The 26,552-nt window shown below is 40.5% G+C and overlaps 2 protein-coding genes across 7 annotated transcripts in view; both read right to left on the reverse strand.

Annotated features, from left to right (window-relative positions):
• HNRNPD (heterogeneous nuclear ribonucleoprotein D) overlaps positions 1-19,702 on the reverse strand; it is a 24,151-nt gene extending 4,449 nt beyond the window's left edge. For 4 of the 6 annotated variants that reach the window (XR_005720553.1, XR_005720552.1, XM_040237191.1 and 1 more), the window contains exons 1-4: positions 12,014-19,702; positions 10,091-10,147; positions 1,092-1,260; positions 324-485 (exon numbers count right to left, since the gene is read on the reverse strand). Coding sequence is in view for 4 of the 6 variants with exons in the window: in XM_040237191.1 (XP_040093125.1) it covers positions 324-485; positions 1,092-1,260; positions 10,091-10,147; positions 12,014-12,246 (621 nt within the window). In the remaining 2 variants the exon portion in view is untranslated. The remainder of the gene's footprint in view (positions 1-323; positions 486-1,091; positions 1,261-10,090; positions 10,148-12,013) is intronic. The other 2 variants (XM_040237192.1, XM_040237190.1) reach the window with 1 other exon arrangement.
• LOC120861503 (nucleosome assembly protein 1-like 1) lies at positions 19,702-20,811 on the reverse strand. The gene has a single exon (XM_040237193.1). It carries the CDS (start codon positions 20,257-20,259, stop codon positions 19,714-19,716), a length of 546 nt encoding a protein of 181 aa, XP_040093127.1. The 5' UTR covers positions 20,260-20,811; the 3' UTR covers positions 19,702-19,713.
• Positions 20,812-26,552: the final 5,741 nt, after the last annotated feature.

Genomic DNA, 26,552 nt, shown 5'->3' on the forward strand with positions numbered 1-26,552 from the left:
TATTCCTTCTACTAATCCAATAAATTTCAAAATAAGAACATCTACTTTAAAGTCTTTGTGTACACTGTGCCCAGGGACACTGCACAACAGCTCAATAAACTAGAACAGGCAATCTTCTAACCTTCAAAGATACTGCTCTGAAAATACTACTAATAAAGTATTTATACCATCCTTATTTCAAAACAAATCACATCATCTTCCCAAACTTCAAAACAATTTTGGAAAACCCAGTGAGAAATCTATAATCTGACAACTTTATCTATACTAAATTCAACAAAAAAGCAAAAAAAAAAAGGGGGGGGTGTCAAAATATTATCACATACCTCACCAAAACCACCAAAGTACTCCCTTATTTTCTCTTCAGGTGTATCTGGAGAAAGGCCACCAACAAAAATTTTTTTAACAGGCTCTTTTGTTTTCATGGCTTTGGCCCTCTTAGGATCAATCACCTTCCCATTCAATTTATGTTCTTTCTGATCCATGACCTAAGGAAATTGAAGTTTTTTATTTGAAGGATGTGTATCTTAACTAAAGTTCACAGATTATTAACTTACTTAAGAATAACTATAGTTAAATAAATATAGCTAATGCCAGACATACGTTGACCAGCTCACAGTTAAAGTGTCCAATTGTGGTGATGTGACATCTGCTAATATATACTAGTGTTTAAACCTCAAGGTCAGTTAAGAATGAGAAGGGTTAATCAATTACCAGAAAATCATCATGCCTTTATCAGCACTATAAGCATGACTGCTACTTCCCTGTAGCCTAAAGACTGAAAGGTAAAGTGATTCAGTCAAGTTTCCTGCCTACAGATTTCAACATCTGTACTTCTGTGAACATGTCACAGCACATCTTTCCAATCAAGTATCTTTAAAGGTTTTTAAATTTAATTTTAATAGAGTAGAGCCTGGCACATGAAGTATTCAGTAAACAATTCTTCAATCTGATTCTTAAAATGTATTGGCAAAAGCCGTTATCTTTTCCTTCATATAAGCACAAAGAGGGAAATCACAAATAACGGGCATATTAATTTTATCAAACTATTCACATATTTTATTATTAACTGATTAGAACACATAGCACACTACCTTATCTACACTCTCCGACTCTTTAAATAGCACAAAGCCAAAACCCCTTGATCGCCCTGTGATAGGATCTAACTTCAGAGTGCAGTCTACGACTTCACCAAATTTGGAGAAGTAGTCCTTCAGATCTTTCTTTGTAGTGTCCCAGCTAAGGCCTCCTATAAACATTTTCCTGTAAAGACAAAAAGCAATATTAAAATGCTAAAAAGTTTTTGATTTTGCCTTAAGTATCCACATCAATAATACACTTTCCCCAAACTGCACCGATTTACTGGGCAGTATATTAAAATGTCACTCTTCCTACATAACCACATATCAAGACCACCCTATTACAGTTTTGGAGAGTTTTATCACTACTGCGCCTGCATAATTAATTACAAGATAGTGAGCAAGCAGCAGATTCTGACTTATCAAAAAGATAAGTGCATCCCCAAGGTAAAAAGAGTGTATACCGTCTTTCTTAAATTACAACACTGGTAATAGCAAAATACAGAATTTCACCTTGAAATTTCTCTTCCAAATCTTTATTAAATTTATAAAAAGGCTATGCAGTTCCCGCTAGTGACAGCAGCTACCATGTGCTTACGCTGAAGTTTTCTTTTCTATCAGTTCTCTCATTAATGAAACTCTTAGCACAAAAAAATGAGAAAGTCTCACAATAAGTTGTAAACCAAGTTTTTGGATGTGCTAAGAATCCTTAATAAAGACAAAAGTAATCACAAGCAATTTAATGAACAAAAAGAATTATCCAGTGAAGCAAAACTCACTAATTAACCTAGATGATTTGTTTTCCAGTAGAACCTCAGTTAACCAGCATAAGATATTAAATCTTTAAAATGCTACAAGTGACAGGCGGTAATGGAAACCACCAAGACACTTTAAATCCAATCTACACCCCCCCAAAAGAAAATTTAACATGAAATCCTATTTTTATTACAGCAAAAGGTCATAAAACTCATATCTAGCAGCTCTGTGAGCCCTCTGACTTCTGCCCTCTTTACCCACTCCCACAAAAGAGCAAAAATTACCTCCTACCCTTTGAAGAGACTGAAGATTGTTACTTTAAAGGTAAACTGTCAGAATTTGTTATGTGAGGACTAAACACCAATTTCAACTTGGGAATAAAACCATGCTTGGTCAATGACTTCTATTTTTGTAACTGCAGTGCGTCAGAGGTAGGGGCAGCAGGGGAATGTGAAGCTAACTTTCAGGTCTGGAAAGAAATTAAAGCAAGACCATCTCCATTTTGTGGGTTTCTTAGAATTCTGCCACTAAAATCAATTCTTTCAACAAAAGGACAAAGTCTTATCTCTAGAATAAGATCCTGCTTCAGCTTAACCTAAAAATGCCAGATTAACTGAGGTGTTACTGATCTTACTATTTTATCAGTCTTGTTCTTACTTCTAATGATAAATTTAACACAAAAGAAGTCATTTTTAGGCATACAGTGTGCTTCCCTTTTAAGTCAGGTTTTCAACTTGCACCTGTATTCTAGAATTGGACTATTTATATGCTTAACATTCAGAATTCTAATAAAATTTCCACTCTAAGTAACTTTTATTAACCCTTTTTGTATTTTATAATCAAAGGAATATAACAAAACACTCATAATATACAGGTATTTTTAATGTTTATGGCTAATTCCATGGGGAAAAAGTTGAGGTATTTTCAATGACATTTTCTTTCATATCTGGTAAAATAATATACAGTCCAAGTTACTTAAATTGCTTTAAGCACTTTTATTTTTAACCTAAAGATCCAGAATACGTACCTTCATAGATGAAAGTACATTATCAACATTTACTCTTTAAAGGTGAAGAGGACACTGCTATCTTTTTCATGAGAAAGACTATAAGGCAATGACCTCTTACTCCGATATTCATGGGATATTCTTGATACAAACAATTTCAACTATGTTAAAATGCAACTATTAAATCACTACTTTTGTATTACAGAAACTTTTCATCAATAATTTAACAGAAATTATTTCAACCTGAAGAGAATAATTAAAGAGGCCTTTTTAAAAAAACTAAAATTGGAAGGCAAGAAAACCCTGTGGCTGTCTGGCCTATTCCTCAGATACTGAGACAAAACTAGTTTTGATTTTATTTACCCAAGGCAATATTTTATTTACCCAAGGCAATGTTTTTATTGAGTTGTGTCCTCAATTTAAAATTAATAAAGAATAGTTATAAAGAAACAAATTATAACACCAAGAATGAGGCACATTCTATTATTCACAAACCCCAAACTTTTTGTCAACATTAGAAATCAGTTTTCTTAAATACTACATAAGCATACTTATTCATCAATTGGCCCATTAAGTGTTCTCTCAAGAAACTCTGCACATTTAGTCCTGAGGATCAAAAAATAGTTAAATGTGCCTACCTTAAGAGTTAAAATGTCACTGAAGAGGCTATCCTTCTTAAACTAATAGTTAAATCCTATTTATCCAGAACAGCAAATGTCCTAGACAACTGTTAACTTATAGATATTCCAGAGAATAATTACTGTTTGTCAAAAAATTAGAGCAAAATATGTAGTAATAAAACTTTAGCCATCCAGCACCTTTCGAGAAAGGCCAGACAGTCTACCTTCCTTCAAGTATTGCCTGTTTTCCTCGTCTTTAACATTACTCGGAATGCGCCTGGATGGAATGGCAATCCATTCTGGTACTCTCGCCTGGAGAATCCCATGGACAGAGCAGGCTGGCAGGCTACAGGACGTGGGGTCCCAAAGGGTCAGACACGACTGAGCGATTAACACACTGTTTGATTTTTTTCTTTTCCCCTACAGCATACCGCTCATTCTCTTCTGCTGTAGTGATTTAACACTCTGTGAGTCAGTCACCACTGACACCTTATGCCACTTGTAGCATGCCTACAATCTTCTGAACTTTTTATTAATGCATTAAATACACCTTATTTCTTGGCTCTAGCTTTCTTAGTTCTAGTTTTCATTTTCGCCACATTAATCAGCAGCCGCTATTCTAAAATGCTCCCTAGTCCATTTTTGGGGAAGTTAGTTGGCAACTTGATTTTTTCTAATTTTTGGTAAAGTAACAGTAAACAGCCTCTGACCAAGAGTTTAACTGGCTCTTTTTGAGACAAATTCATTACCATTTTGGCAGCCCCAAAGCACTCTTTTGCTGCTCTAATAAGGAAGGCTGCTGCACAAAATTGATAACCAGACAGGTGGATATACTACAATGAATATACTGTACCAAATCCATCCCATCTTTACTAAACGTAACATATTAAATCAATCCCATTTGTATTCAGTAGACATACCAAAAATATATACCAGCAAAGAAAAAGCCTGTTATCTTAATTCTGGATAAATGGGAACTTATTTTAGCATCTCTATAATATGAGCATTCCCACATGCCCTGAACTCAAATTATGAGCTGGTGTAAGACGTCAATTTAAACTATCTATAGTTTATATTAAGCACAATATCTTATCTGTCCAGATTACCTCTGCTGCCTTGAATGCAAAGACTGACTTTCAAGTTACTTATACCCCTGCAATGATATGCAAACATTTTACAATGAAGGAGAGCTGGACTTTCATAAAAATCCTGAACAGTCAAGTTAAAACCACAGCACAGGACTTGTTCAAGTAACAAAATTGGGTCCCTAATACTACAAGTTTAAAATCTGATTCTTACCTGTAAGTGAATCAGTAATCCCAACTGAAGTGTAGAACTTCATCTACAGTATCAACAAAGTTTAATTTTTTAACCCTATCTATAAAATTATTTAGCAACCCAGAGGCAATACAGTACACAACTTAAAAACACCTACTGAACAATTAAAATATCCCTGCCTTATAGATACTGACATAATACCACACTATAACATTAAATGACAAGCACTGCAGATAACTCTCCAAAGAGACTTGAGGGTGTTTTGTGGGACATTATCTTCTAGAGGAAGTAAATTTAGAGGCAGTGAGCCAAGCTACTTGGGATTTAAATCCTTCCTTCAGAACTTACTAAACGCTTACCTCAGCTACCTGCAATAGGATTTAAATGGCACAGAACATAGTCTGACACCCTCTAAGTGCTCAATAAAAACAAATTACTATTTAGAAGGGTAGAACACAAACTAAATTATTAAATAATTTTTTCATTTATTCAATGACTCCAATTTTTTTAATCTGCATGAGCTAATTAAAGTTTTCAGTATTAAAGGGGTATAGGCCAGGATGAGTTTTATACAAATGGATCTGAAAAGATTATTTTTAATGCTGAAGACTTAGCCTCAAAACTTTATATATCCCATATAAAAAATACAGACAGGAAATTAGGTTGTCTGAGACTCTTAAATAAAATGTAGTTCCAAATTCACACTAATGACTTGTTTGTACTCTACATAAATGCCAGTAACTTTAGTAAGGAAGAATTTCTAAATATAAAAAGCAGTATGTAAGGAGCACTACTGGCTGGTGGAAGCTGTTCTGTTTCTTCCCATCTAAGAACTTTATTTTCAATACAACTGAGGCCTCTAGGTTTAAACACTCCAAACTCAATAGTATCTTTTATATAAAGATATTTCCCCTAACAAGGCTTTACTGTCAAATACTGTATTCAAAGTAATACAATTATCATTACACTTCTTTCCAATTTTGGAAAAGGGCAAAGAACGTTCTCTTTTAAAACTTCCCAACAACTTGTAATCTTCCGTATGTAGTTTCATAACAAATTCTGACAGTTTAAAACCTACAACAGAATGTCAAACTGATAATACATTTCAAGTATGTAACATGACTGGCTAAGTACTGTCACCTTTTAGAGTAATGTCACTCAAGCATAAATACTAATCCTTATTTAAATAAAATTTCTGGTATTTTATCATTATGGCTTTACAATCCTAAAATATTAAAAGTTATTGATAGTAAGAATCTTACCAATAGATAAAAAAATGAGTATTTATTTTCCCTTATAAAATAACAGATTTAGTTTAAAATTAAGTCAGCAGTTATGTAAAACAGGGAGGGGTTCACTTTGTGCAACTAGACATCACATGGTATCATTTTAGAATCTGTATTAAAAAAAATATCCCTGGAAATGGCTTGACAAACTTTTAGCAAGACAAAAAAAAATTATTCTAATGTATCAGATCTTATTTCTTCATACTTTGAATGAACCTAAATGACTAAAAAAGACAACTGAGTTGAAATGTAATAGCTAATATGAGGATTTTTGAACAAACTTTAAATGTTTAACCCAAAATTTCCTCTTGTCATTTCATTCCCAAGCAAGAATGACATCTTGTATTTTTGCCTTTAAAATAAACTCTCAATCAACTTTATAAGCTAAACACTGTTCTACCTAGAGGTTAAGATTCTGGTTAACTGAGATTACTACACGTTCACAATTCTTTATCATAAACACTAAACTCATCAAATGATTTTCACCTTTCTTGATGGAACTTCAGAATCTTGCAATGCTTTAAAATCACATTACTTTTTAATAATGTAAGGGGGAAAATATGTAAGATTCATTTCATGACATTGTCTGTTGATTCTTTTTGAGTATACTGGCTGACAATTTCATCTCTTTCTCATGAGACTTGGGAGAGGGAGACAGAGCTGGGTTTCCCGGCTATTTGAGTTTTGTGATAGCTTCAAGTCTAGATAAGCAGGAGCTTACAGAACATGACCCAATACTTAAAACTATCACCTTGATTATTGGCCAAACACTGCCAGTAATATGAGTCTCCCAATCCACCCCCAAAGTCTTAAATGTCTAGCTCCAATGTACAATATAATACTCCAGAAACTAAAACATGCTTACCTTTACTCCACAGGAGTAAACCACTGGCAGTATCAACTATTAAGGCACAGGATAAATACACACAAGCTATGAAAGCAGGCTATGTAGTCAATCTTCCTGTGGTGAGCAGTGTTTCCATCACACAGATCAGCAAACCAAGTAACAAACATGTTATATTACCTGAGACCACACTGTTGGAAGTGAAGTAACAGAAACAGATTCCACGCTTCCAGCATCCAGTTCAGTGCCCTATCTACTAAAACGTTGAAGCAGAACTAAAGTCAAATAAAACTTCAACTAACAAAAGTTGTTTCATCACTCCATTTGTGAAACTGCACACACTCAAGGTGCAATTTTAATTCAAATAGGGGAAAAAATTAATTCTATTCCTCTTTAAATGCTTTCAAGCTAAAACTAATCACCCTCAATATTGGCCATGAAATCACACACAATGGTAAATTCAAAACTCTTATTAGGGCACCCTTACAGAGTACCCTGGTAATGTTTAAAAAAAAAAAAAAAACAGAAAACTCACAGTAAACATACACTTAATTTATAGAAGGGGCTCCAAGTATATTCATCTCAAAAACTACCACTTAAAAACTGATAGTCAATGATATTCTCCAATTCCAAACCCAAAAGGTCAGGTGATTTTAGTATCCTGTATATTAAAGTAAGAATGTGAAATGAAGAGAATTGAGTACTCCTTCCTTACATGTTCATCATCTTAAGATCTGGGGGCATCCATTTCTGCAATTTTAGCCCTGAAAAGCTGTCAAAGGTTCCAAAGAATGCTAAAATTCAGTCTACTCAGGGTCTCAACTTCATAGTAAATCCAACGTACTGAATCAAAGGCCAGTCAATCTGGCGTGAGACTACTTTATCTAAAAGTAACTATTCTTCTACAAAGCAATGTTCAAGATGCCCCAGAAGCACCAGGATATAGATTATAACCTCAAATATTTAAAACAAAAACTTGTTAGGTAGACCCATTTCTTAAAAATTAGATGGGTAACAACCTATACCACATTTAATTTACAATATTCTCAAACAGGAAGAAATCATACTTAAGTTTATACACTAATAGTTACAGTACTAAATCAATCATCCTATTACTAGGAAAGTATTGCTGTACTTTGGCTGATAGACGAATGGGGGATTATTCTGCTTCTTGTCTAATCCAATGAAGGTAAGTCAATGCACCTACCCTGCAAAATTATCTGAAGGTTAACACAGTATTATTACAGCTCCCCATGAATCATTAGAATGTAAAAACTTTGTCTCCAGGTAGCTTGCTATACATGAGATGCATTATTTTACCAGACCCTAAGTAATTTTAGAGTGTCTAAAAGGACTGTGGCCCTATAGAGGAGGAGTAAGTCCACACCAAATTGGGAAATCCCAGTGTAGTTGTTTCTAAGTAAAAACTTGGGATGTTAAAGTTGGAAAAATTAAAATGAGGTGAACTCAGGAAGGCATTTTACTAAGGAAATACTCTAAATGTCCACAGTAAATTGTGGAAACCCTTTATTCCACTAGAGGTTTAACAAGCATGCCCTCCTCAAAATACCTGTTTATTCTTGTATTAAAAATAAACACAACACTTCAGTCTACAATAACTTAAAATACTTTAAAGATAAAATTGTAATCACTTTGGTCCCATTAGAATTGTAAAAAAAAACACACAAAAAGGTATGTTCAAGAAATTAAATTTAGATAGTTTTGTCTCTAGTAACCACTATTTCACTACTATTATGAAACTTTTCCCCAGTTTTCCTCAAATTGGGACACAGAGAACAGCACATAGGGTGGCAAGGGCAAACACCAAAAAGATTAGAAATCTTGAGGGATTTTTTTTTTGTTGTTTAAAAAACAGTATGTGTAAAGCACGAGGCTAATTGACGAGACAGTAATTTTTTTTAAGTCAAATTATTAGACTTTGAAAATATTTGTTAAATGTACAAAGTAAATTTCATAACCTAAAATTGTTAGCTGTAAATATTCAATTGTCCAATTTTCCTAAGAGATCACTCAAAAAACTTGCAAAGACATAGTATTAGGTAACAGAACACAAAAGTTATCGCAAAGTCAAAAAAACAATCAACCTTTATACCTAAGTGTATGGTCCTTTCAAATTACTGAAAATAATTGCTTACGTAAGATGAAATAAGTAATGGAGCAGTCAAGTACAGTTATAATTTATACTTAGTTTGCCACTATTACCTAGAAATGAAATTCAACTATCAAAGGGCCAAACAGATTAATTTCCATCAAAAAACTTTTATTCAGTATGTCAAACTTCATCTCCAATATAAAACTGGACAGATTTCAGTGAAAGAAAATAACAGTAATAAGCTCCTGTAGGATTTAAATGTTATCCCAACTGGGCTCTTAGAATGTAGTTTCTACAGCTTTAAGTCAACTACCTGCAATTTACCTGCCCCCTAAACACCAGTGGTAGTAAATACAAACTCTTAGAAAACTCAAAAATAACCTGAAGGCTGAAATAGTGACATTTGGAGGAAGAGAGGGATAAAAAGAACAATAATCTACCAGACTTCCAAAAAGTCATGCAATTGTGAATACATGTAAACCAACTGTAATTAACATTCCAGCCAAATCACACTGAACATCTAAAAATCTGATTTAAGCTGTAGTGGAAAGCCCCATCAGTATGATCTAACATTAATGTGCAATTCTTATTAAATTTGTGTTTACAAATATGTTCGGAGATTTTTTTAAAAACTTCATTTCTGCATACATATACAAAACACTATTTTAAAAATGGTTTTGACATCTCCAGTATACTTCAGTATAACATGCAATATATTTTAAACACACAATACTTCGTATCAGATAACCTTCACACATAGCATTAAAGTTAGAATTACAACAAAGAAATTTTGTCTTAACAAAAACAAATCAACTTTAAATTAACTTTTTCTTGCTCACATAGCAAACATCATTACTAATTATATTAAGCTTTAATTGGCCAAACCACAAATACATGCATTACCACAGACCAAAATCCATGTAATGGCATCAATTTTGCCCAAAGATCACACACGATGCCTAAAAGGCTTTATATCCCAGGTACAAAATATCCTACTGTACTAAAGTCTAGAATTTCCTGGGATTCAATGGGCAACTAACCAATTCACAGCCTCCACATGTTATGACTACTGAAACCTTTATAATACAGAAATAAAATGTAAAAGTTTTACCATTCTTCCCGCTGTGCCGTCGCTGCTTCAGAGTGTCGTGGGGAGGAGTTTGAATGGCTAGGGAATTAACAACCGGTACAGCAACCAATCAAAATTCTAGTTTTAGTGTTTGACATGTTAGGGTTAAAAACTTTAATTCATTTACACTCTAGTTCAATAGTAGATTAACTACAAAGGCAGCTGCTTTGTGATTTGAAAATTCAGAACAGAAAGCCTGCCCCAAACAGTAAGTTAATTAATCATTTGGCTGCCTCTGTCCAAAGAACAGAATTCAGGAAAAAACCAAAACGTTAAAGGCTTAAGTTTCCAAACATTTAACATATCCCTTTCTTAAACTAAGTCGTACATAATTCAAGATAAATGAAGTTTCCCCATCCCACCTCTACTCTCCCAAAGCCAGCAATCAGCAAAACAGCCCCACACAAGTCTGCCTCGGCTGAGAATATTAAATCCTGTATCCAAAGGATTTTATCCCTGTATCCCGCTGCAAAGCTTGTGCTTTTTCCCAATAAAGGAAACCGTGTTTTCTAATATTGGGTTAAAGCGACATTTTACTGTTTTTACCTTCTACCAACACCTTTCTCCTTGTTACAGCGGAAAAAAGTTCACAGACACACACCCCCCCCCCCGGCCCAACTACAAAAAGTAATGGAAGCGTTAACCCAAGATGAGCGATCAGCAACGGGAATAAGAAAACTCAAACAAGAACCTCGATTTAGTCCCTCCTGCTAACTCCTGTATTATGCTCCCGGCTCCCAAATGCTGCGTTCTAATAAATACTATGCAGCTTTAAGTAATACACACAATGTATTCCAAATGGAGAAAACAACTTACTACTTAACCTGCATTAAAAAAAAAAAAGCCACAGCACAATACAGGATTTGTTCGTTTTATGAAAGAAGGCTGGTGAGCCTCCTTTAACTTAAGCGGGTGAGAGCGGGAAGGAGAAATCAAGAGAGACCAAAAAAAGGATCCCGGGCACAGGGTGGGTTGTAAAAACTGAAAACCGCCCAGAAGAAGTAAGGTAAGAGTAGGATCTGTACTAACAGTCGGGGAATCCAATAGCCGAGGGCGCGAAAAAGGTGCGCGTTTAGAATAACTCTGCGGGATGGGGGAAGGGCAGTCTGCAAGCCGGAGGTAGAACAGCTCCAGTCAGGCGCAGGCCCGCCGACCAGGAACTTCAGGAAAGCCCTGGCAGCAAAACCAACGTACCAACAGGCGATCGGGCAATTTCACCGGGCCCAGTGGGTTCCGTAAAGCTGAAAAGTAGGGACTATGTGAGCAAGCCGTTGGGCGATGGTGCACAGGGGAAAAAGGCGAAGGTCGAGGCGAAACTTACTCAAAATACTTAAAAAAAAAAAAAAAAAAATTCGGCTTTAAGCCGAGACGGGAGAGGAGAGCTGAACAACCTACACATTTCCCGAACCATGTGTTTTGTAAAGAAAAGCATCTTCTCGGGATGCTGCAGTGAGAAGCACCCAATAACCCTTAGGTGTCCAAGCATACAAGCTTTTCCGTCTGATTGCGTTTTTTATACCCAGGACTTTTAAGAAAACTGGGCAGCGAGAAGACACCGGGACTAGAAAAAAGGTTACCCCTCGACAGGCGGGAAAAAATTCCGGCGGCTAAGTGGGTGGGAGGAGACCCGAGGCGAGGGAGGGAAGGAGGGCGGGCCGGGGAGCAGCATGGTGACGGCTAAAGGTGGAAACGTGTGTGATGGGGGAGGGGGCGATTAGCAGGCTGGGGGGAGAAGGAAATGAAAGCCCCGGGGAGACCAGCGTAGAGAAGGGGAGGACAGTGCAAAGAGGCTACACGGGCGCCTGGAAGGCGGGCGGGGAGCGGGAACGAGGCCTAATGGCGGGGGGGAAGGGAGGGGGAGGGGGGATAGTTGGGCCTGACTATCCCGGGCCGCCCCTTACTCACCCTTCATCCTCCTCGTTCTTACTGGCATCGATCTTCGCCCCCTCCGACTCGGCGCTGCTCCCTTCGGTGCCGCCGGCCGCGGTTCCGCCCCCGGTCCCGGCTCCACTTCCCGCCGCCGCCGCTGCCCCCTGCGCCGCCGCCACCATGGCTCCCTCCTGCTCGCCCGCCGAGCCGCCTACCGCCGTTGTTGCCGCCGCCGCCGCCCCGTCCCCGCCGAACTGCTCCTCCGACATGGTGCTACTGCCTCCGCCGCCGCCGAGACTACACCCTCCGCTGCCGCGAACCGAAAGTAGCAGCAAAGTAATCCCCGCCGCTGCCGCCGCGCGCCCGCTCTACCGCGCGAAGCACACAACAAGGCAGAGAAGGCGCGCGTGGCTGCAAAGGCTCCCGCGCCTCTCCCTGGCCTGCCCCCCTCGCCTCCCACTCTCGCGCGGCGCGCACTCCCGCTCTCGCCCGCTGCACTAAAAAAGAATAAGCAGCGGCGGCCGCTCTTGCCTCCTCCTCGCTTTAATGGCGCCGCCGCGGACCACCTAAAATGGCCGACGGAAGAACGGCGCGTCCCGGTCACGTGACGCGCGAGCGCGCCCTTTGCACCTCCCCCGCCCCCTTTACCGCTAGTTTTCTCCTTTCCCCCGCTTCCTCTTCGGTCCCGCCCTCTCGCTCCCTTTTATACCTTCCTCGCACGCGCAGCGCCGCACAGCGTGGGGCCTTTAAAAGGAACCGGAAATGGCGTTCGATAAGAAGGCCGCGCGGGGACCATCGAGAACAAGGAGCGCTGTTTCGAAGGCGCGGCTAGAGGGGCCCCTTCCTCCGCCCCCGCTTTTCCGAGGGTTCCTGGTCGCCTCTCCCACAGCCCCTCCCGCACAGCCCAGCTGCGGGCGGGAGGCGAGGCGTCGGGCCGGGGTGTGGTAGCACCTCCCGGAAGGCGGCTGTGCCCCGTGCGCCTGCGGATTTGGAGTGGGGGAGGGGAGGCGCGCAGCCGGCGGCTCCCTGGGTGTCAGCGGTGGCCGCCGGGAAAGGGAGTCGGCCCAGAGGTCTCGACCCTGTCCCGCGGGCTCCTGGGGACGCCTGGCTCGGGGTGGCCTGAGCGAGGCGCCCCGGCTGGCCGCGCGCGGGCACGGACTGCGGCAGCTCCTCCGGCCGCCGTAGTCGCTGGCGACCGGGTGACATTTTGAGGGTTCCCCGGCTGCCCCTGCTTCCCAACCCGTGACGGGCCGGCTGAGGTTGTTGATCAGGGCTGCTTTCCTTATAAAATGTACTTTCCAAATAAGATACTTGCTTGCCTGCTTTTCTCCTGAAATTTTTCGCCAGAAGTAGGTAACTTACGTATCTTAAGGAACGGGGTGGTTTTGCTTTGCTGTCGTTGAGGATCCTGAAACCTACCACGATTCTTTGAAAATGCTAGGAGTTGGGAAGTGTGTTATATCAACCAAGGGTTCATTTAATGCTAATGTTATTTAGCCTTTGTGCTATAGAGAGTATATAGATGCTGTGAGTCATCTTTACAAGGTTTCTCGGTCTGTTGTGGACTAGGGGAGTTGTTTTGTTGTTGTTAAACACCGCTTGGAGTGTTATGCAGGGTAACAGTCAAGTTCTTTAATAGACCTATTAGAAATCCCAAGCGCCTTGACTGGAAGCTGGTTTATTCGGGCTTTGGGGTTTGCAGCTTCTTGCAATTACATCTAGAAGAATACGAAGATTTTAGGTACTTCTTTAGTCAACAAGTGATTATTTGCACGTTTAGCGTGTGCCTAGGCACTGGAGAAACGAAGACTAGTGTGAAGTATAGCTAAGAACTCTGGAGAGTTTAAATATTTGTTTTCCATTTTGTAATTAAGTGAATTCGTATTAACACCATCTAAAACTCTCGAAGACTAAAAACGTCTGGTTTTTTTTTTTTCTTGATAATTAATCAAGTTAGGAGAAATAGCGTTACCGAATAATTAAAACCCAAGACTACGGATCAATTTCTGAAAACGTCTTAAAAATATAATCTTACTGAACTGTATTAAGTCATACCCAGGCGATGCCAAGAATGTGCCTCTTTGATCAGGTGGTCGTGGCTTCAGGTCTGTCTCCACCTGTCAAAATAGTAGCCAAGGAACTTCCCTGGTGGTTCAGTGGTTAAGACTGCATTTCCACTGCCGCGGGTGGTAGGGGAGGTGGTGTGGAATTAAATTCCTGATCGGGGAGCTAAAATCCCAGATGCCCAGGCGTATGGGCCAGAAAATAAAAGTAGCCAAGAAGAACGTGAGTATTGTGCTCTAACCAAATATTCCAATTTAGAGATGATTAAGAAGATCATCTGAAGGAGGTGTCTTTTGAATCTCTTCCGTCTAAAAGGGAGGATTCTTTGCTCTTCAGACAGCTTTTCACATGCCTGCCTTTTAGTAAAAGACTCCCAAAAGGTTTGTTTTAATTCACATGTAGCCCTGTAGCTTCTGGACTTCTTGGTGGTTTAGTTGCTAAGTGCTGTCTGACTCTTGTGATCCCATGGACTTGTAGACCGCCAAGCTCCTTTGTCCTTGGGATTCTCCAGGCAAGAATACTGGAGTGGGTTTTCATTTCCTTCTCTAGGAGTTCTTGGAGTTATATTAAAAATTCCAGGAAACCTAGGAATGATTTTAAAGCTAACACTTTTACTATGTGTTATGTGAGTATATATGATGCCTTAGAACTCATATCCTTAGATATTGTGGTCCAGATCTCTGCATCCTATGCTCCCACATTCACTCAGCATTCCCCTTAGAACTCATTTAACTTCAACCCTAGTTCTTTAATGTTCCTTATCTGCCAAGTAAGGAACATTACTATTTGTCCTTCAAAACTCCAATTAAATGTTTCTACTTCTGTGAATCCTTCCCAGACTACCTGAGGTAGAATTAATCATACATTATCACAATCTTTATCTTTTCTTCTGTTTTTCTAAATATGTGACTTTACTAGACCTTAAGTTTCTGGAGAGTGAAGATATGTGTTCTAAGCATCCTTCCTCTCTTGTGCCCATATATACACATAGTAAACTAACTGCCGGTTGAATTATTGAATGATAACTTGTTATGTTTAGGATCTTGTGGGTAAACTAGATATTCTTCCAGAGACTTAAAAGTCTCTTACTACCATCTCACTGGTTTTTCCCATAGTCATGTATGGATGTGAGAGTTGGACTATAAAGAAAACTGAGCGCCAAAGAATTGATCCTTTTGAACTGTGGTGTTGGAGAAGACTCTTGAGAGTCCCTTGGACAGCAAGGAGATCCAACCAGTCCATCCTAAAGGAGATTAGTCCTGGGTGTTCATTGATAGGACTGATGTTGAAGCTGAAATTCCAGTACTTTGGCCACCTGATGCGAAGAACTGATTCGCTGGAAAAGACCTTGATGCTGGGAAAGATTGAGGGCAGGAGGAGAAGGGGACAAACAGAGGATGAGATGGCTGGATGGCATCACCGACTCAATGGACATGGGTTTGGGTGAACTCTGGGAGTTGGAGGCCTGGCATTCTGCGGTTCATGGGGTCACAAAGAATTGGACACGACTGAGCAACTGAACTGAACTGAACCATCTCACTTAATCTCTGGCATAAAATCACTTCCTCAAACCACTTGCTGACAAATTTCTTAAGAGGGAAAACCAAATTTGTATTCCATGGTCATTGGTAAGAGTTTAATGTTTAAGTGGCTGAAGATTGTGTATTGGCAGTATGTTAGACTGGTGCCAACCGTGCGGAAAACTAGTACCCCCTCTCCGTGTTGACATCAGAAATTCCATGCCTCAGGAGGTTCCCAGCGTTTCAGATAACACACTGAAATGTTAGAACCTCACTGAATTCAGCATTTATGAAGCAAAACCTGCAGAAAAACCTGCAGTACTTAAGAAAGGCAGAGTTCATTTGAGATTTTAAACAAATCACTTTTTTTCAGAACAGGATATACACACTTAAGAAATCACAGTTTTAATCTGCTACATACACTCTACAGGTTAGGATTCCAGGTTTTCACCGCCCTGGCCCAGGTTCAGTTCCTGGCAGGAAACAGATCCTGCAAGCTGTGTGGCATGGCCAAAAAAATTTTTTAATAAATAAATACACTCTACAAATGGAGTAAGCAAATTTGTGCTCAGAAGTGGAATACACATTCCATCCAACAGCCTGGAATAAACTGTCCAGAAGAAAGTGCAAGAACTCGTTTCTTATGCAAGGTACACATAGTTGAGCTGCTTCTGCAATCATGTTAAAACGTTTACTAACTTGCAGGACAGCCTCAGGAGGATTTAAGCTTTTTCTTAAAGAATTCGCTTGTGATTTTAGGTGAAGTAACCATTTGCCCAAAAAGTGAACATTCTCAATCATCATTCTTGGTTACCAGGAAGCTCTCTTTGCACTTAGAAAAAATAGAGTCCCTGTCATTGTGAACTGTCAGATTTTATCTTTAGCAAGTCTGTCATAGAGTGTAAGTTATGCTTGACCACAGAGATGTCAGTAGGGTGCCTTTTAATTCAGTTAAAGCCTAGCTCAAAAAAGATTCAAACAATTTTAAAAATTACTTATCCCATATCCAACTGTCTACTTAACTTCTGCACATGGTTGTCCCACAGGCATCTCAAAGTTTAAGTGTACAAAACTGAGCTCACCCTCCCTACAGATCAGCTTCTTTGGTCTTCCTCCTCGTCTTCATAACTGACACTTCCACCCACTGGTGTGCTCCTGGGAATCCTTGATACCGCCCCCACCTTTCATCCTGCATCGCCAATCAGTCACCAACTCCTACCTCCAAAATATGTCTTCATTCATCCACATGCTTCTTAGAACAACGGTGGGTTATTAAAGCTAGATTTATTCACATTCAACCGTGTAACACATGACAAGGTACATTTCTGTCACTGGGAATGTAACAGTGACTGAAGCAGACATCTTTGATCTTATGGAGCTGACATCTCATGGAAGAGACAAACAATAGGCAAAATGTCGTATAATCTTAGGAAGTATAATCTAGTATAATGATAGGAAGAATTAGCAAGGTACTAGAGACAGAGTAGGGGCATTCCAGGTGGCACAGCAGTAAAGACTCCGCCTGCCAATGCAGGAGATGCAATAGACCTGGGTTCTGTCCCAGCGAGGGGAAATCCCCTGAAATAGGAAATGGCAAGCCACCACAGTATTCTTGCCTGGAAAACTCCATGGACAGAGGAACCTGGTGGTCTACAGTCTATAGGGTTGCAGACTCAGACACGACTGAGCAACTAAATATGCACACAGAGATAGGGTATGTATCTGGGCTTTAGTTGCAGCATGCAAACTCTCGGTTGCAGCATGTGAGATCTAGTTCCCCGACCAGGGATCGAACCCAGGTTCCCTGCATTGGGAGTTCAGAGTCTTAGCCCTCGGACCACCAGGGAAGTCCTGATATTGAGCCATTTTAGATATAGTATTCAGAGAAGAACCTTAAGGGAGGTACTATTTTAAATAGAGCCCTGAAGGAGGTGGGGAAGAAAGTCATACACATGGCTCAGGGAAGACTTTACAAGACAAAGACAGAACTGTGCTGGGCACTTTCAGTGAACAATAGAGGCCAACGTGGATGAACAGAGTGAGGGCAAGAAAGCATAACAGAGCATACCTAAAAGAGACCCAGAAACCAGGTCACCCAGGACTTGGTAAGCTGCAGTAGTTAGCACTTCGCTTTTATTATCAATGTGATGAGAAACTATAGGAGGGTTTTGAGCAGGGGGAGGGTGTGACCTCTCTTAAAGTGGCCAGAAGAATCCAGATAACGATAATCTGGATTCAAGTAATCTAGATCATTCTGGATGTTGTATGGACCATGGAACGATAGCAGAAAAATGAGTCAGAAGGCGGTTGTCATGAGGGGCCTCTCACCACCATTTCTTCTGATGACAGGCTAATCTCCAAATAAAGTGTTTCTTATGTGTGGTCTTATGAGTGCATTTTTTCCTAGAGTGACATTTTCTACAAAGAAAAACACGCTTTGATACAGCAAAGGATCATTGCAAATAAAACCAAGAATTGGGTTAATAATAACATTTCCCATAAAGAATAAGATAAACATTTTCATTAAATTCAGTAGTTTTTCCTTTTTTCCCTGCCCCTTTCTGAAGCCCTGGGGTGAAATTTTGGTTAACTGCTGTGGATAGGATTTATCCTCCAGACTTGGACTGAGTTCTGGCATCTTGGATCCTCCAGACGTCTTTCTTTTCCCAGGCTGAAGCCAAATAATAGCAGGTTTTGCTTCATAAACTACCTGTAAGTTTCTTTTAACTAATTTTATAGTTGTCCTACTTAGATTTTTTTTTTTTTTTTTTTTGGTCATGCTGCTCAGCATGTGGGATCTTAGTTCCCTGACTAGGGATCAAACCCAAGCCCCCCTGCATTGGAAGATTGGAGTCTTAACCACTGGACCACCAGGGAAGAGCATTCTTTGGTTTTTAGCAGCTACAGTTCAAGGGAATAATTCTTGAAAGAGAATATAGTATCGACAAGTTGGGGGTTTCAGGTTAGGGTTCAACAAACAAATATTGAAAGCCTCAAAGGTTTAGGAATCAGTTTCTTGTCCTGGGGCTGTTTGGAGCCAGGCCTTTATTGCAGTGGCTCTGAGTTATTTGATACGCCTCATCCTGTACCAGCTGCCTGAGAACAATCACCTCCTTACACCAGATTTGGGAGTTCTCAGGTGCTCAGACTCAAGGTTCTTGTTCAGTAGCTAAGTCGTATCTGACTTTGCAACCCCAGGGACAGCACCATGCCAGGCTTCCCTGTCCTTTACTATCTCCCAGAGTTTGCTCAGACTCATTACCATTGAGTCGGTGATGCCATCTAGCCACCTCATTCTCTGTCGCCCCCTTCTGCCCTCAATCTCTCCCGGCATCAGGGTCTTTTCCAATGTCAGCTCTTCACATCCAGTGGCTATAGTACTGGAGCTTCAGCTTCAGCATCAGTCCTTCCAATGAATATTTAGGGTTGACTTCCTTTAGGATGGACTGGCTTGTGCTTCATCAAGCCCAGCATTTTGCATGAGGTGCTCTGCATCCGAGTTAAATAAGCAGAGTGACAATATACAACCTTGATGGACTCCTTTGGCGATTTGGAACCAGTCTGTTGTTCCATGTAGAGTTCTAACAGTTGCTTCTTGACCTGCATACAGGTTTCTCAGGAGGTAGGTAAGGTGGCCTGTTACTTGCATCTCTGGAAGAATTTTCCAGTTTGTTGTGATCCACACAGTCGAAGCCTTTGGCGTAGTCAATAAAGGAGAAGTGGGTGTTTTTATGAAACTCTTGCTTTTTTGTTGAACCAATGGATGTTGACAATTTGATCTCTGCTTCCTCTGCCTTTTCTAAATCCAGCTTGAACATCTGGAAGTTCACAGTTCATGTCCTGTTGAAGCCTGGCTTGGAGAATTTTGAGCATTTGCTAGTGTGTGAGATGAGTGCAATTGTGCACTAGTTTGAACATTCTTTGGCATTGCCTTTCTTGGGGATTGGAATGAAAACTGACCCTTTTTTCTTTTTTTTTTTAGTTTTACAGTTTATTTATTGAAACCTCACACATACATTGCTTGGATGTAGAATTCTAAAACCACGTTTTTCCAAAAAAAGTTTTTATCCCATATCATGGAATAATGAATATACCGATGGAATACATAAGTCACTCAGTTTGCTTCTCAATGTGTTAAACAGAATTATTTGCTCATTTGGTAAACATTACCTCATCTGTTTCTTCACCTTCATCATAATCATCGGCCTCATCTTCAATAGCTTCTCCAGTAAAGTATAACACTGGTCTTGGGATTATACACTCACGTAAAAAGTGACCAGTTTCAAAGTCTGAAGTGAGGATAGCTTCAAAATCATCATCTAGATCTCCACTCTCAGAAACTTCAGAAGGGACAAAAAAAGAGTCATTAGAAACTGTTTTGGTCACAGTACGAACCGTCCCACGTCCCTTGTGTGTCTGCTGCTTCTTAATCGTTTTCAAAGTGACATTCTTCCCTTTTTTCCAATCTATCTGGCATCCTGTACAACCCATAATTTCTGGTCCATCAAAAGAAAAGGGATCAGAATCATCTGGTTCTGACCTCATCCTATATGTCTTTATCAACACTTCATTTGTGAAATATTCATTGGGTTCAAAGTGAAATTCTAAGACAAAACTCATAGGTTGACCAGCATCTGAGAACTTCACTTTAATATCTTTCAAGTGCTTCAGAATAGGTTCATCATGTTCCTGAACCATATCACTGAGCAAGTCAACATTCTTAAAAATGGTCAACCAAAACTCAGGAATTCCCTTGGGATCTTTTTCTTCATCCTTTTTTTCATCTTCAATCTTGGCCTTTTCTTTTAGCTCCTCCGAAATTTCATCTTCCTTATCTGGTTTCCATTCACCTTCTTCTGTAGGTTCATAAATGGCATTAATGATCTCAAATCACTTATCAAACAGAGGCTGATAAAGAACAGCATACTTTCTTTCAAGATCATGAACTTCCTCATAGAATTTGGCTTCTATCTGTGCACATTTCAACTGAAGGTTTTTGAGAGCATTCACTCATCTTTTAACTATCCTAGGCAAGCTTTCAATGTATCCTGTTGGCGTTTCTACCAGACAATCAAGTCTTTCTTGAAGGGCTGCAAGAATCTGAGGATTTTGCATCACCTGAACAGTCAGCTGACACGCTTTAATTTTTGTTTCTTCACCAGTTTCTTCTACTTCTTCAACATCATCCAAATCTTGATCAAGTTCAGACTGTTCTTTGTTGTTAATGTCTGCCATGTTGAACAAATGCCAAATATCTCCGGGTCCTGCCTTGCTGCATCCGGACGGCGAGCGGTCCTTAGTTCCCTAAGGACCTCAAAACTGACCTTTTCTAATCGTGTGGCCACTGCTGAGTTTTCCAAATTTGCTGGCATATTGAGTGCAGCACTTTCACAGCATCATCTTCTAGGATTTTAAATAGCTCAACTGGAATTCCATCACCTCCACTAGCTTTGTTCGTAGTGATGCTTCCTAAGGCCCACTTGACTTTGCATTACAGGATGTCTGACCCTAGGTGAGTGATCACATCATCATGGTTATCTGGGTCATGAAGATCTTTTTTGTATAGTTCTGTGTACTCTTGTCACCTCTTCTTAATGCCTCCTGCTTCTGTCCTGGGGCTGAATTAGGAAAAGAGTACGTCAAGGCTGTATATTGTCACCCTGCTTATTTAACTTATATTCAGAGTACATCATGAGAAATGCTGGGCTGGAAGAAACACAAGCTGGAATCAAGATTGCCAGGAGAAATATCAATAACCTCAGATATGCAGCTGACACCATCCTTATAGCAGAAAGTGAAGAACTAAAGAGTCTCTTAATGAAAGTGAAAGAGGAGAGTGAAAAAGTTCGCTTAAAACTCAACATTCAGAAAACTAAGATCAGGGCATCTGGTCCCATCACTTCATGGCAAATAGATGGGGAAACAATGGAAACAGAGACTTTCTTTTCTTGAACTCCAAAATCACTGCAAATGGTGAGTGCAGCCATGAAATTAAAAGATGCTTGCTCCTTGGAAAAACAGCTATGACCAACCTAGACAGCATATTAAAAAGCAGAGACACTACTTTGTCAATAAAGGTACGTCTAGTCAAAGCTATGGTTTTTCCAGTAGTCATGTATGAATGTGAGAGTTGGACTATAAAGAAAGCTGAGCGCTGAAGAATTTATGCTTTTCAACTGTGGTCTTGGAGAAGACTCCTAAGAATCTCTTGGACTGCAGAGAGATCCAACCAGTCAATTGTAAAGGAAATCAGTCCTGAATATTCATTGGAAGGACTGATGCTGAAGCTGAAATGCCAATCCTTTGGCCACCTGATGCAAAGAGCTGACTCCTTGGAAAAGACCCTGATGCTGGGAAAGATTGAAGATGGGAGAAGGGGACCGCTGAGGATGAGATGGTTGGATGGCATCACCGACTCGATGGACTTGAGTTTGAGTAAGGTCTGGGGGTTGGTGATGGACAGGGAGGCCTGGCATGCTGCAGTCCATCGGGTCGCAGAGTCGGATACTATTGAGTGACTGACCTGAACTGAGAATTGACTGCTTTGATCTCCTTGCAGCCCAAGTGACTCTCAAGGGTCTTTTCCAACACCACAGTTCAAAAGCATCAATTCTTCGGCACTCAGCTTTCCTTATGGTCCAACTCTCACAACCATACAGGACTACTGGAAAAATCATGACTAGGCAAAATGATGTCTCTGCTTTTTAATCAGCTGTCTAGGTTGTTCATAGTTTTTCTTCCAAAGAGCAAGCATCTTTTAATTCCATGGCTGCAGTCATCATCCGCAGTGACTTTGGAGTCAAGAAAATAAAATCTGTCACTGTTTCCATTTTTTCCCCCATCTATTTGCCATGAAGTGATGGGACCAGATACCAGATCTTCATTTTTTGCAAGTTGAGTTTTAAGCCAGCTTTTTCACTCTCCTCTTTCACCTTCATCAAGGGACTCTAGTTCCTCTTTGATTAGGGTGGTTGAACATAACCTTCCTAGCATGGGAAATGAGCACAATTATGTTGTAGTTTGAACATTCTTACCTACTCTAGGTGGCTCAGAGGTTAAAGTGTCTGCCTGCAATGCGGAAGACCTGGGTTCCATCCCTGGGTCGGGAAGATCCCCCTGGAGAAGGAAATGGCAACCTACTCCAATATTCTTGCCTGGAGAATCCCATGGACGGAGGAGCCTGGTGGGCTGCAGTCCACGGTGTCACAAAGAGTCGGACACGACTGAGCGACTTCACTTCACTCACTTTGAACATTCTTTAGTATGCTTTTCTTGGGAATTGGGATGAAGGTTGACCTTTTCCAGTCCTGTAGCCACTGCTGGGTTTTCCAGATTTGCTGACATATTGAGGACAGCACTTTAACAGCACATCTTTTAGGGTTTTTAAATGGCTCTGCTGAAATCCTATCACCTCCATGAGCTTTATTGGCAGCAGTGCTTCCTAAGGCCCACTTGACTTCACACTCCAGAATGTCTGGCAGTAGGTGAGCGACCACCTCATGGTGGTCATCTGGTTGTTAAGATTTTTGTACAATTCTCTATATTCTTGCCATCTCTTCTTGATCTCTTCTGCTTCTGTTAGGTCTTTCTTGTTTCTGTCCTTCATTGTGCCCATCTTTGCATGAAGTGTACCTTTGATAACCCTTCTGTTATTTCCCTCTATTTCTTTGCACTGTTCACTGAAGAAGGCTGTCTTGTCTCTCCTTGTCTTTCTCTGGAACTCAGCATTCAGTTGGGTGTACCTTTCCCAACTGAATGCAGGGATTGTGGAAGGGATTGTGCAGTTTAATTAAATAAAGGCTCTTTTACTGGAAAGATTATCCTGGATTATCCAGGTGGGCCCAGTGTAATCACAGGGACCTTTACAAGAGGCAAAAGGTCATAGGCAGAAAGAGAAATACAAAAAATATGAAGGTTCACTACTGGCTTTGAGAAAAGTGTACATTCATTTCCCCTAGAGCCTAGGAAAGAAAATCTCCCCTAAAGCTTCCAAAAGGAATGAAGCCATGTGACACCTTATTTAGCCCAATGAGACCTTCCAAAATGTAAAATAATAAATTTGTATTGTTTTAAGCCTCTAGATTTGTAGGAATTTGTTCCAGCAGCAATAGGAATCCTGTTACTGAAGGGTATGTGTGGGAGGTCTGGCTGCTCACCGCTCAAAAGCCAGTAAACAGGCCAGGTTGGTGGAAAGGAAAGTTTGCTATATTTCAAGTGCCAGCAGCTGGTGGGGAAGAGTGGTGGACATCTGTCCAAAGGCTGACTCCCCCCATGATAAGCAGGGGGTGAGAGCTTCTATAGACAGAGTTGAGGGGGTTACATGCAGAAACAGCATAGTCATCTCTAACAGGCATCTTCAGTTGGTCATCAGTGGTCTGACTAGCATCATTTTGGTTGTTTTAGGTATAGTTAATCTTTGGTTCCGGGGTGCACTTGTTCCTGTTTCTTTGCAGTCAGTTCTTGGAATTGTGGCAGCTCAAATCCTAGGGGCAGTCTGGTCATCATGTAGTTAATTTCTCCACCTGGTGTTTTGGTATCTATAAGACAGCTCTCAGGATGTGGCTCAGAATATTATCTATAGCCCTTGAAAAAGAACTAAAGGTCCCTGACTATGCTTAATGACTACATTATTATTATTAGTCTCCTTTGATGACTCTTTTCCTTTGTTTCAGCATTTCTCACTTCTCTGATTAAACTTATTCTTTGACTGATGTTTTCCACAGGCAAAAGGCAGGCAGAGGTCATGGTTAGGGGACAAAGACCATATGGTCCTGCTCCGTTTCAATCTGATCCATCTAACTGTCTGGAGATTAGTGTCCCCTTGCCTGAAGAACCTATAATGACCTATCCTGAAGTAGGTGCTTTGCAGATGAATGCTGATTCTCTTCAAGACTCATATCATTTCTTTCATTGCTTCTAGACTAACAACTAGACTCAAATCCTGAAAGACCCCAGTGGAACAAGTACATTGCATATTATTCTGTGGTGTTGAGTACATCATGAAAAACGCTGGACTGGAAGAAACACAAGCTGGAATCAAGATTGCTGGGAGAAATAGCAATAACCTCAGATATGCAGATGACACCACCCTTATGGCAGAAAGTGAAGAGGAGCTAAAAAGCCTCTTGATGAAAGTGAAAGAGGAGAGTGAAGAAGTTGGCTTAAACCTCAACATTCAGAAAACAAAGATCATGGCATCCGGTCCCATCACTTCATGGGAAATAGATGGGGAAACAGTGGAAAGTGTCAGACTTTATTTTTTGGGGCTCCAAAATCACTGCAGATGGTGACTGCAGCCATGAAATTAAAAGATGCTTACTTCTTGGAAGAAAAGTTATGACCAACCTAGATAGCATATTCAAAAGCAGAGACATTACTTTGCCAACTAAGGTCCGTCTAGTTAAGGCTATGGTTTTTCCTGTGGTCATATATGGATGTGAGAGTTGGACTGTGAAGAAGGCTGAGCCTCGAAGAATTGATGCTTTTGAACTGTGGTGTTGGAGAAGACTCTTGAGAGTCCCTTGGACTGCAAGGAGATCCAACCAGTCCATTCTGAAGGAGATCAGCCCTGGGATTTCTTTGGAAGGAATGATGCTAAAGCTGAGACTCCAGTACTTTGGCCACCTCATGTGAAGAGTTGACTCATTGGAAAAGACTCTGATGCTGGGAGGGATTGGGGGCAGGAGGAGAAGGGAACGACAGAGGATGAGATGGCTAGATGGCATCACGGACTCGATGGACGTGAGTCTGAGTGAACTCCGGGAGATGGTGATGAACAGCGAGGCCTGGCATGCTGCGATTCATGGGGTCGCAAAGAGTCGGACACGACTGAGTCACTGAACTGAACTGAACTGAACTGACCATCATTTAACAAATTTGGAAGGACATTTGTGAAGATTGCTAAATCATTTCTCAAAGGGGATACAGTATTTGTTCAAGAGGACCAGACCATAAAAGTTTTTTGGTCTGCTGAAAGTTTAACATTATAGCTAACTGGCAGTCTAGATGACATAACTCTTATTTGTGGGGGCTGATTTCTTTTTATATTATAGCATGGTTGTATGATTATGGTAATAATACAGTAGAAGGACAGAAACTGGTCATGTAGCGTACAAATGGGAAAACTGCAGAAGCCGGATTCTTAAGTAGGTGAGGGAAAATGGGATCAATGCACAAGGTGGGGTAGAGATGTTATATAGAAAGGAAGGACGATTATATGAGTCCAGATGTAGGTAAATCATTAGGTTTAGTGATAAACATTCTGATTGCTTCTATTTTTCTCACCTGGTTAAGAAGTCAGTCGTTGGCAGAGAGAACGGATTTGTGGTTGCCAAGAGGGAGGCGGTTGGGGGAGAGGTGGAGTGGGAGGTTGGGTTAGCCAGATGTAAGGTTTTATACATAGAATGGATAAACAACAAGGTCCTGCTGTATAGCAAAGAGAGCTATATTCAATATCTTGTGATGGAAAAGAATATTTAAAAGGAAAGTATAACTGAATCACTTTGCTATACAGCAGTAATTAACATAACATTGTAAATCAACTATACTTCTATTAAAAATAAAAAAGTCTATCATTAGCAGAGAGTAGACAGGGGTGGGGGCTTTCCAGGTGGCACTAGTGGTAAAGAACCTGACCGCCAACGCAGGAGACATAAGAGGTGCAGGTTCAATCACTGGGTTGGAAAGATCCACTGGAGGAGGGCATGGCAACCCACTTCAGTATTCTTGCCTAGAGAATCCCATGGACAGAGAAGCCTGGCGGGCTACAGTCCAAAGGGTCACAAAGAGTTGGACATGACTGATGCGACTTAGCACGCTTGCACACAGACAGGGGTGGAGGCAGAGAAGATTTAAGAATGTTAGGGAAAATGGAAACACAAATTCTCCAGGCCCAGGGAATTCAAGACTTTAAGAAAAAATGTTGATCAGGACAGAGCCTACATAGAGCCTTTACTGGAAGCTATCATAGATCTATTCATAAGATCTGAAAG

This window comes from Oryx dammah, unplaced genomic scaffold (genome assembly GCF_014754425.2).
Source record: "Oryx dammah isolate SB20612 unplaced genomic scaffold, SCBI_Odam_1.1 HiC_scaffold_3, whole genome shotgun sequence".
In the NCBI taxonomy this organism is placed as follows: Eukaryota; Metazoa; Chordata; class Mammalia; order Artiodactyla; family Bovidae; genus Oryx; species Oryx dammah.